General features: G+C 38.8%; 1 protein-coding gene across 1 annotated transcript in view; it reads left to right on the plus strand.

Moving 5' to 3' along the window:
- tesk2 (testis associated actin remodelling kinase 2) overlaps positions 1 to 12,344 on the plus strand; it is a 44,186-nt gene that overhangs the window by 18,538 nt on the left and 13,304 nt on the right. Inside the window, 4 exon segments of the mRNA XM_080033779.1 lie at positions 2,312 to 2,416; positions 2,418 to 2,437; positions 5,497 to 5,545; positions 11,702 to 11,848. Of these exon segments, the coding sequence (XP_079889905.1) occupies positions 2,312 to 2,416; positions 2,418 to 2,437; positions 5,497 to 5,545; positions 11,702 to 11,848 (321 nt within the window).

A 12,344-nucleotide genomic window follows, 5' to 3' on the forward strand; every position in this document is an offset into this window, starting at 1 on the left:
CCATGATCCGTTCTACTTTTTTTGATCACTTCGATGACTTTGCATTTCATGTAGAAGTCTCAAAGTAACAATGCTGCAGCATAGCAACATTTTAGGTCATCAGCTTGAATTGTTAAATGTGGAGTAATCAATTCTAGAGAACTCTTGTTATCAAAATCACTTTGTCAAAATGAGTGACTATCTCACTTCACTCATTTTGACAAAAAATTATTTTGACAACAAGCGTTCTCCAGAATCACTGACTCCACCTTTTCAATGCCTTCTATACTGTATAATCCATATTGACTTTTTCCCATCTGCTGATTCCCTTTCCTGCTGTAAGTGATACTGCACATTCATTGTGTTCAAAGAGCCAATTGTTAGAAGAAGACATAAAGACGCCCACTGTTGCAGGGAATATGGCTGACGGTGTTTTTTGGTAACATATTTCCATACTGTAGATTCAAGTGTACAGGTTTTTCCTCTAGGCCTGTCTTCTAAAAATATGTCTTCAATTATTACCCGAGTAAAATGATGGCTATTCAAATTATGATCTACATTTAGTTCAAAAGATTCATATACATTTTTCGTTTACCCACAACTAAGAAGATCACAGTTATAAGCATTGACAATTCGAAGTCAGTGTGTGAGTTCAAATGTATAGCATGCAGTGGCTTACAGTAGTTATGATCATAGTTCATAATCATGTTATACTGTATATAGCTCTGTTTTGCATGTATGTATTGCCTGGAGCTCCTGATTATTTGAAAAGGCTCTTTGTTGCTGAAGGCCTTCTATATACACAGACCTTTTCAAACTAGATTGAAAAAAACCTGCATCGTAGTCTAATTATATTTCTGTTATCAGGAAGTGAATTAGCGAGTGTAGGTAGATATATAGTGGTTTCTGCACTGCAACAGCTGAGTCATTTGATGTGCTTTCTTCCGTGGTTTAAGGTTTGACATTTCATATTTGCATACGTTTATTTAGAATAATTCAAATGATTGGTTATTAATATACAGAATACTTCCCCGTGGCATGTCTGTAACATGTTGTGTGAATACCTCAGGTCAAAATACTATTTTAAAGGCTGGTAGTGATAGGTTCCATAGTTATTAACATTGTATGAAACAATCAGACAAAACTAAAAACATCAGTTTTTGCTGAAATAGAGAGATTATGTGTGTAAGGCTTCCTTCCCCTTTCATTTCAAATGATACTTTAGTTTCATATTGCCCCCTTAACACATTACACTTGCTAGTCAAAGGGGATGTACAGGGAAAGTTTTTGGCATTTTTCTAATGTTTTATTTGTCATAGCCCACCTACACACTACTGTAAAGACACTTTTTTTTTTGTTTGTCCCTTATGTCCATTTAACATACCACCTTCTGTTCAGGGAGCTGGTTGATGTCGATATGTGGGGTTTACTGTAACCAGGCAATATTTACAGCCAATGTCGCACTCTTTTGCCATACACTGTCTATGATCACAATCACAATTCAGTCAGTCCCATTTTTAAATTAAAATTAAAATGTACATATAGAGCACATCTAACAACCACAACAGTTTACCAAACACAAACATCATTTAAACAGTACAGTACATGTGTACAGTCAAGAGTAAAAGTGTACAAGCAACACATTTGAAACACAAAGACAATAACAAAGTCCTTATGAGTCTTGAGAAACAAAACTATTACTAGGTGTGTTATTGCAGCCACAAGTGTACCGACACATTTTAGGAGGAAGCTCTTCGGTGTTGTTTTCATGGTGTGACCATAGACTGTGTGTAAATAAGGGCTTACCTGTCTGCAGCCTATCTTCCTCCCAGTACATTGCCTGGATAGGCTGCAGCCGACCATGGATAGACGGGTGATGTCACCACCACTGTCTAATGGAAACTAAAAAATCCCAATGCACAATAACACAGAATTGATTGTGCAGCACTGGATTGACACGTCTGCTGTGTAATAGACCGGACAGTGGTGAATGACCTCATTTCACTTCTCTTTTACGTGCTGCCTTCCTTTTCTGCTTCCTCTGTTTATCTTGCTGCCCGAACCAGATTTTTCTTCTCAAATTAAGTATTCTTTATACAATAGCACTGTTCCAAGCTGTTCCAAGGGCCCACCCATAATGACCCAATCCGTTTGTTATGTTATACAATCTGTATATTTAAAGTGATACACACACAATCCCAGTTTTTGCAGACTACATCATAAGGTTAATATAGAGCAGATATTGGGATTCGGCCATTGTTTTGTTATAATGTTTGACTGTTAATTGCAGCATATTAAAACAATGTGGCATTATCCTTTGACTGTGTTGCAGGTGCGTCACCGAGCGTCAGACCAGGTCATGGCTCTGAAGATGAACAAGCTCAGCAGCAACAGAGCCAACATGTTGAGAGAAGTCCAACTCATGAACCGCCTCTCACACACATCCAAACATACTCAGGTTGGTAACACAATAACTAAATAACCTATGACATCCAATGGTCTTACTTAAAATGTCTGGCTTAAATATAAAATTAGCTAATTTCATTGCAATTTTGAACTGAGCTTGTACTTTGAAAAATAACCATCAGACACCAACTTAAAGGTGGAGTCAGCGATTATGGAGAATGCTTGTTGTCAACATCACCTTTTTGTCAAAATCAGAGAACAAAGCCTAGGCTCTGTAAACGTGCATTTTGCTAGCTAGGCCCTCTGTTGTTTACATACCGTTTTGTTGACATAGTTTACAGAGGCTCGGCTGTCTATTTACACCAGATTTCATAAAGTCACATTAAAATGAGTTCATGGCTTAAGAGTTTAGGTCACTCAGATACTGCTACTTATAAATAAGTTAAGAGTAGATACTCAATATTTCCCCAGAAGTTACGTCAAGCACTATAATATCACTCACTTCACACCCACTGCCTTTCTCAGTTATTAAATATATATCATGTTTCTATCTGCCTGCCTCTTCCGCTATCTTGCTCAAGTGTCTGTGGTTGTGACCTGTTTCCTTTTGGGGTTGGCTAGAAACTGTGTCAAACACCAAGCTTATTAACAATGCATTTTCTGAACCGCCAGCTCCTGTTAGGACCACAGTAGCTGCCTAGAGGCGATATGCGATGAGGACCCTTTCTGTCACAAGTGAACGGGTCAAGGCTATGGCTAAATCACATGCATTTTTTAGGGGTTCCTGTCAATGGTTGTGGTCAGACAAAAATTAGTAAAGAAAGAACAATCATTTCCGAAACACTTTATACCTGGCCATGTGGTCCTGAAGTGACCACCAGAAAAGTGACGAAACGGTAAAATTATAATGCGCATACATTGGAGGTAAGGGATTTTTTTTTTTGGTGTATCTTTGAATCCTTGTTTAAAATTGATTTTGTGTTATTGTTCTGGTGAGAATATAAAAATAACTTTCCTCCCATTTTATAGCTTTCTACCCCAAAAAGAACAATAGACAACTTTAGTCAAATAAAATAAAAATCCCTAATAAAGTTATAACGATAGCTGCCTTCTTAAATGACCCCCGTTCTGAAGTCTTAGCACTAATGGCTTCTATAGTTATTAATAGGATAGAACATTTTTACAGAACTGCTGCTAGTTTATAAATCACTTAACAACCCTTGGACCAAAAATACAATCGTGATCTTTAGGAATCAGTCAGCCTGTGGTGTTCCTTGACTCAGAACCAAACACAGTGAGTGGAGCTGCTTTTAGCTGTGTGGCTGAATGCACGCACATTAAAACAACTTTAACCACTTTTCAAATCTAAATGAGAAATTCCCCAGATCTCCTGTGGATTTAATTGACTTCTCCACTACATTTTATGCACTTTTATATCAACTATGGCAACTAATCACTATATTTTCTGGTTGTTTGATCTATATTTAATCTATTCGTTTTATTTTATAGTCCTTTTTTTGTTTTTTTAAATTGTTGTTCTAATGCAACTCTTTCCCTTATGTAAAGCTCTTTAAATTGTCTCTGTTTTAAAGAGCTGCTATACAAATACACTGGCTTTACCTTGGCGTTTTACAACAGGAAAAATAAAAAAAAGTTATTAGCTAAAGTCAACACTTTATAGCAGTTGTATTTACATTGACTACTATGCTACAGAATAGCATTGTTGTTCATGTTGATGTTTTTGCAGTGAACACTTTTCTGTAGAATTCCCCGTTCTGCTCTGGGTTCCTGGGTGGGAGAGAGAGTGTGTGTTTCTGAACGTGCACATACATGCATAAATGTCTGTGTGTGTCCATGTACTTGTACGCACATGCACAGTATCTTTTTACAATGCCATCTTTGTTGAGCATGTCTAGTGGATTTTGTGTGTGTTTGTGGGTGTGTGTGTGTGTGTGTTCGGGGTGTGTGTGTCCGTGTGTTAACAAGCAGGCACTGAGGGGGTCATTGTTAGCTAAAAACCCATCGAGGACCCACAAAGTTGACCTTTTGCGTTGCCTTCACAATTACGAGGCCTGCAAACGCTGCTCGAGGACAATGTTGGTTCATGTGTCGCTCTGAACTCACACATTGTTTCACTTTATTTTAAAGGGTGTGGGCGCTCTTTAAAGGTTAATGATGTTTGTCCAATCTCTTGGGCTTAAAAAAAACATAGAAAAGTATAAAAAGCAACATTGTCAACTGTTTTTCTCCATTGCTGAAAACTTGACTAATAAGAATTGGATTTTTTTTTTTATATATCGTGACATCCAGTGTGCCAGATAAATATGTTTTTAACATTTTAATGTTTTTAGGAATGTAGAGATTGAAAGGCTAGGTAGCGGGAGAAATGGCTGGAATGCAGGTGAAGCAACGGAGCTGTTATTACCTTTCCTGTTAGCAGACCGTCTCACACCGATCGCTTGTCTGGTCTTGTTCGATTGGAATCTTAACGTTTAAAAAAAAAAAAACTATTCTTCCTGCTTTCTCCGCGCTCACAAAAGGTCATGCAATTGTTTTCTTTTGAATTTCCCAATTATTTTGATTGATGTGACACTGCAGGGCAAGGGCTCCAACTAAAACAAACTAGTTGCATGTAGGTTTTGGCCCAGCGTTTACTTTGACCATGAAGATAAAGAGTTCACCTTTTTGTCTAAATCACTTTTTGTCAAAATCAGTGAATATCACCTGACACCATGCTATCTGTCCGTACTGTTTGTGCCATGAAAACAACATCCACCAGTAAATCACAGTCTCTAGGCTCTGTAAACTGATATGTAAACAAAGGGGGCCCACATAGCTAGCAACATACCCGTTCACAGATTCTAGGCTGTGTATTAACACTGGATTTTTTTTATAGTGCACACACAATACTGACAGATAGCTGGATCGTGAGGAGATATTCACTGATTTTGCCAGATTTTTTTTTTACCACAAGCATTCTCCAGAATCACTGACTCCGCCTCTAATTTATGCCAATCAAATTCAAAAACACATGTCCGACCTGATGTTGTCTTTAGTGTCATTTCTTAACATTATCAGAACCTTCATCTTGGATTTCTTTTGGCTTTGCAGGTTCAAGGGAGTGTGTGTCCACGAGGGCCAGCTTCACGCTTTGACAGAGGTGAGAAAAACAAACACACACACACACACACACATACACACACACACACACACACACACACACACACACACACACACACACACACACACACACACACACACACACACACACAAAGACACCATTTTGCATAAAAGCTTGTACACAAATAAATCATATGTGAGATCAAAGTGTCTCTACTAATGACAGGCAGTGTAAACAGTGTGCATTGATGTTCCAGAGTGTCTTGTGTCTACATGCGACTGCGATAACTCTTACGAATAAGTGTTTGTGTGACCCTACCACTTTCAGGTGCAACATCACGTCATCTGTGAAAACAACACAGAAGCACACACTAGTCTGTAATTGTGGAAAAACCCAACAGAACTGAATGTTCTTGAGTATACGTAACACTTTTTAAGGCCGTGTGTGTTTGTGTCTGTAATTGAGAGAGGGATAGAGGTAGAATTTGATACAGGCAGCTAATAAAATCCTCAAGGGATGCATAATATTAGGACATCCACCATAAGAGTTACAGTGAGCAATGTTTTCTGGCTACACAAAAACCTATATTTAACCTGTGTGTGTGTGTGTGTGTGTGTGTGTGTGTGTGTGTGTGTGTGTGTGTGTGTGTGTGTGTGTGTGTGTGTGTGTGTGTGTGTGTGTGTGTGTGTGTGTGTGTGTGTGTGTGTGTGTGTGTGTGTGTGTGTGTGTGTGTGTGTGTGTGTGTGTGTGTGTGTGTGTGTGTGTGTGTGTGTGTGTGTGTGTGTGTGTGTGTGTGTGTGTGTGTGTGTGTGTGAGGAACAGATAAGTAACGTTTGATAATCATTCATTTGTCATGGAAAATGCTTGATAAGCAGTTGATATATTTAGCCCCCTAGTAAAAAGGCTGGTTGCACACGTTAGTACAGAAGGTCGGGCCTGACTTACTTTGCATGGAAAAGAAATGGAGGCACAAAGAGTAAAAAACACTTTAAATCTTATTACTATGGCTCTATTGTTGTTTTTGTGTATTGCTCTACACATGTATAGAATATGTTTTGGATTTCTTTAGTTTATTTATCTCGGGATATTTATTATATTTTAATATAATGTAAAAGAAGGTATTTGTGCCAGCTTTTGTGTTGATATTATTCTATAGAGCATCTGTTCATAATGAATTGAGTGTGACTTCTGTAGGCCACAGTTCAAATTGAAAATCACTTGTCTGAAACTGATTTAATTTTTTTGTCGCATTATTTTCTTACCCTCTGTATACGGACTTAAAGCTTATTCGAGAAAGTAACGGGTAGATGATGGAAGTAATTGTAAGTTGCACGACAGTTAAACAATGATATACCTCTTTAAACATGTATTACATGGGGAAACGCATGTGGATGTGGACCAATAGTACAAACCCCACGATTCATCCCGCTCTGAAGAAAGCATACACTGTTACACTGATGCTTCCTCACACACACACTCACACACACACACACACACACACACACACACACACACACACACCCACCCACGTTCTTGATTACCCCAGAGCATTGAGCAGTGAATGTGCTTATTGTATAGCCATGACAGACACAAAGACAAACACCAACTTTTTCGACAGTTGCGTGAGAGAGAACACATCTTATGATACCGAACGTTACAAGCAGTAAACAGTAGTTGCAAAGTGAATCCTTGTGGGACCCAAGTTTGAATATATTCACGCTCACTGCGGTAGGTCTTATTTTCCTTGAGGGTAAACAGATCCTGTTGTGTCATGTCAGGACCTCGGTAGCTAGCCGTCTCATGCTGTTTTGATACCTGACCCCCACTAGGAGGCCTCTCTTGCTCAGAGGAAATGGAGAATTAAGTTACTGCGTGGCCCAGAGCGGCCTCCACAAACTCACGCACAGACACACGCCAAACACCACAACACACAAACATCTGCAAAGTAAACCAAAGAAAAAACCGCTGTAGTGGAATCATCTGAATCTGTAGCTTCTTGTCAGTGAGTGAGTGAGTGAGTGAGTGAGTGAGTGAGTGAGTGAGTGAGTGAGTGAGTGAGTTGCATTAAGAACAGCCAAAGTCAAGAGGAATTGTGAGACTGGGAGGTGTAAAAAGATTTTTTCATTCTAATTTTAATGTCCTGAATTAACTAAATTTTGGTTGCCTTTCGGGATTACTTTTTCAGTGGCTTTCATTTTTACGCTTCTTCTTTAGAAAATAAACTCTTTACTTGACTTTAGGGTTGGGCAGTGTCCAATTTGATACCTTTTTTTTCACCTTCCCAAAAGTACGATTATAAACCTATTTCTACTTCAAATGTAGCGTGTTTGTGTTAGTTTCTTCTTCTTCCTAACACTACTATTTACAAGATAACATTGAACTAATCACAATTAATTTAACTCCCCCATATACTCATTTTTATTGAGCAGCGCTTGAATGCATCACAATGTAACCCAATGCAACCTATGTTCCAAAGGCAGGAAATAAACCAAATCACTGCATGTATTCTACATTTACTTGTATTTAACATGCTACACACAATGAACATATTTTTAGGGGATCAACTGGTTAAAATGATAATTAACCTTTGAAGACTCTGGAAGATGTAGAGAGTGATCTAGAGCAGTGCGTAACACAACCCCCCAGTATAACTTCCATATATGCACCCAGATGCTTATCAGTACCAGCACTGAGAGGGCCTCATCAAACATATATGATGTTGGGAACGGGCAATTCTGCAATGATTGCCTTATCCGGCAATCATGGCCAGTCTTCCACCAGCAACCAAAAGTTGGCAAAGAATGTTTGGACTGATTTTAGTTTTTTTTGTTTGGCTCAGGTTCAATACTGTGTTGAGGGTTGAGTTTTTATCTCTCTCTCTCTCTCTCTCTCTCTCTCTCTCTCTCTCTCTCTCTCTGATTAATCTGGATCTATTGCACCTTATGGGAAATGCTTCTGCACTCATAATCTGGGCTAATGGCAAGTCACGACCTATGGCAGGATTACACTGCTGTTTGAAGCCTATAGTGTATTCCAAGACAAGGATTCATTTGTTTGAGTCTTTCCAGGTTTTTTTTTCAACATAGACAGTGTAAGCAGAGCAATTTGCACAGCAGATGTTGCGACCGACCGTATGTTTTTCATTTCCTTCGCAATCTAAGATCAGACGTGATCACGGCGACGCACATATACACGGCTCTAACATTGGTAAGTCGAGTAATCACTGAGATATACAAGGAACTAGACAAATAGGATAAAGCAAATTCCAGGGAAAATACCACGAGGCCTTTTTTTAAATGTGACTTTACTTACACTCAGTACATTTTAGTTGACAAAGCAGCAGGTGCACTGTGATTTTCAGGTTGGATGTTTGGACCAAGCATACTTTGCACTCGCTGCATATTTTGTGTAAGAATAAAATGGTTGCTGTCTAGTCTATATCTTAAATTAAACGATACAGGGAAGGAAGTTGGATTAGTGTGAGATTTACTAGTCTCCAGTGGAGTTTTCCCCTGGTTCACCCCCCTCTCCACACACACACATATACACTGACACACACGCACGCACACACACACACACACACACACCCACACACACACACACACACACACACAAACGCACACAAAGACACACATTAACCTGGGCAAACAGCAGATGTTGAACTCTGTGGCTACTGAGGAATTTGTTGGACAAATACTGTAATCCTCTGTCGTCTTGTACTCGGATGTGAGTGTGTGTGTGTCAGACCATTTGAAGGTATAAGACTGCAGTGAACTCAACCTTTTGGGGGTCATGAAAGCATTTCTTTATATTTCATGAGCCGTCAAACCTGGTTAGCGTTTCAAAATAAGAGCAACCAGTATCTATTACCGTATTTAATTTTATTGTAAATATCATATTTATATTTTTTAAGATGTCTTTTTACTAATATTATCTAGGTTCATGTTAATACTATGTTCACTTTCTGCTCAGTCTGACCACAGCAGATTCTTTATATGTGAGAACGTACCAGGCAATACAATCGATTCTGATCTAAAATTTAAAAAGAATGACAATTGTTGTAGGAAGGCAGCTCATTGAGTTGAAGGAACACTTTCTGACATAACTAATAACCTTGGTAAGGTGACGTCTTTACAAGAGTTTATTTCATTTATCGTAAAAATAAGAGAGATTAGTGACATTTTTAATCACTCAGAGTAGAAGCCATTTTTGTTTTCCATTCGTGTGAAGAAGTAGAGAGACCGTGAGCCCCTCTCTCTCTCTCTCTCTCTCGTTAATCCTCTGCCTGTCAGTCGTACCAGTAACCACGGCAGCTAAACCAGACCATCCCTCCTTTTATCCCATCTCCGTTCTATCCTAGTTAACCAGCGGTGTTCGTGATATGTGACATGGGATTAGTCGTGTCTGTGTGTTTGCATGCAAGCAGCAAGGTCAGCCAAGTTCTACTGGATCAAAGCTGAAGGATGGCTACTCTGTTAAACCCACTTAGCTGTTTTGTACTAATGGCTGCCCACCCTTCAGCCTACACCATCGCTTCTTAAACGTGTCTCACGTGTATGTACCCTTTTGAAATATTTTCTCAGCCAAGGACCCCTTAATTGCCCAAACCCAAAAATGTTTGATAGAAAAAAAAACCCTGTATGAAAAATGACCATACAGGGATGTGCTGATATTGTCTGATTTAATAAACAACTACAGCTGAAAAACTATTGTGAACAATAAACTGCTAGTAACACACTGCAATGACACTGTTAAGTCATCGTAGTTGTATCAAACGACATCTTCTTGAAAAGTGAACTTCCAATTTAGTGCCCAAACATGGGCTCATACCATCCGTGTTTAATTTGTTAAACATTGTAACCTGAGCAACACTTGAAATATTCAATGATAAACAATAAACTATATTTATAGTTGCAAGTTTAATTGAGTGTGAAACATTTGTGATTTAACTTATTCTAATTCTACTTTCTCTATTTTAAATCTCACGTAACACCTACAATAGGCTACCTTAAAGTACCCCTAGGCAAACGCATACCCTCATTTGAAAATCACTGGCCTACACCATGGTCAGACGGTCCACATTCATGATCATAGGAAGCTAGCAGTGCTGTCAGCCATTGGAACAGGCTGGGCGCCAGGTCTAATTGAGCCAGTTGGTCGATACACCAGTGAAGCCCCCAGGCCGACTGTAAACCCAAACGACCCACTGATCAGTCATCCATTCTGGGGGCAAGCTAGGTATGCAGTTAGTTTTTTGTTAATTAGCACCTTTATGTAGTTTGTGAATTATTTAACAACATAGCAAAAGTCTGTCTGTACACCAGTTGACCAATACATTTTAAAGCCATAAGTACTCTGTCTTTTTTATCACTGGCAACAGAAAATCTCTTGTTGCTACGTTTAATTCCCGTGGAACATTTTCTTGATAGTAATAGAGGGTCTTTTCCTCAAGTTCTGTTTGGATTGAGGGGATAGACAGAAAAGTCCTGAGAGCTGTAGCTGCACTGTTAATGTGCCATCTAAATGGATATGTACAGTAGATGGGCTTCAGTCCAGGCATTGATTTACAGATAGAGTTGTGCCAGTGCAGAGAGCTGTGCATTGATTATGATGTCGCGTTGACAAGGGAACACACAGTACGATGGTGTGTGAGTGGATTACAGTTGGTAAGGAATGTCAGAGCTCCGTGATAGATAGAAGATAAATGTCCAGGGAGTGAGCTGAAGCGTTCATGTATAGAATTTTCCCCATAGTACAAGAGTGCCAAGAATGTCTCAGTGACAAGCCATTTCCTAGTACTGGAAGGAAACACATAGCAATATTATTCCTACATTAAATGGGTTTGATCCATGTGTCCTGACGCACATAATTCAGTCTTTAATGTATTGTAAAGCATTTTTTTTTTTTGCAGAACTTGTTTTCTGAAGGAAAAATTATTTAAAATAAAAATAAAATCTGTATTCCGGCAAAATTGAATAGTTTGTTTGTCTTTTTTATAACACTGCATATATATGCCTTACTTGATGTTTGCTTTGCCCTATATGTATTTTATGTGTAAAGTGTATTGGACCCATAGTGATCCTGCAGTTTAAATAAAGACTGATTGATTAATAGTTTATTTACCTGAGTGTCAACCATTAGCTAATATTTACCATACATATTCATAACTTTGTCTTTTTCTGTGTTTTTCTCCAGTACATCAATGGTGGGAACCTGGAGCAGCTGATCGACAGCAACAAACACCTGAGTTGGCCCACGAGGATGAAGCTGGCCTGTGACATCGCCAGCGGTCTGTCCTACCTGCACTGCAAAGGCATCTTCCACCGGGACCTCACCTCCAAGGTTAGAGAGGCAGGATGAACGGGGGTTAAGAGGGGAAACTATAGATAGATACAGTATACTGTATAACGGCAGACTTTCTTTTGGCCCAGGTAGAATTTTCTGTAGATATTTTTTTGTTGGGTCTGAATAAGTTTTATTTTCATTAATGGGAGCCTTAACTGTCAGTGTATCCTTTGTTCATTCTCCTTTCAGAAAAATATATTTGTGAATATACTAACATATTAATTTAATAGTGGGAGTTGTCCAAAGACGAAAAAATAAAATCATAAATTTATATTCTGAGACTGGAAGTTGCCATTTTCAAAGTAAGAGCGCTTATGAGGACGGTGCTGTTTAAGAGGAAAAAGGACAGCTAAACTCAGGTTGCAGCTCTGAGGATAGAACCAAAAGCCAATCTCAGACAGGAAATGCACACCATTTTTTATTAAATTGAATCATACCGACTAACCTTTTCCAAGTTAACATTACTAGGAACTTGGATAATGAAACAATCTCT

Source organism: Ammodytes marinus, assembly GCF_949987685.1.
Source record: "Ammodytes marinus genome assembly, chromosome: 9".
Lineage (NCBI taxonomy): Eukaryota > Metazoa > Chordata > Actinopteri > Uranoscopiformes > Ammodytidae > Ammodytes > Ammodytes marinus.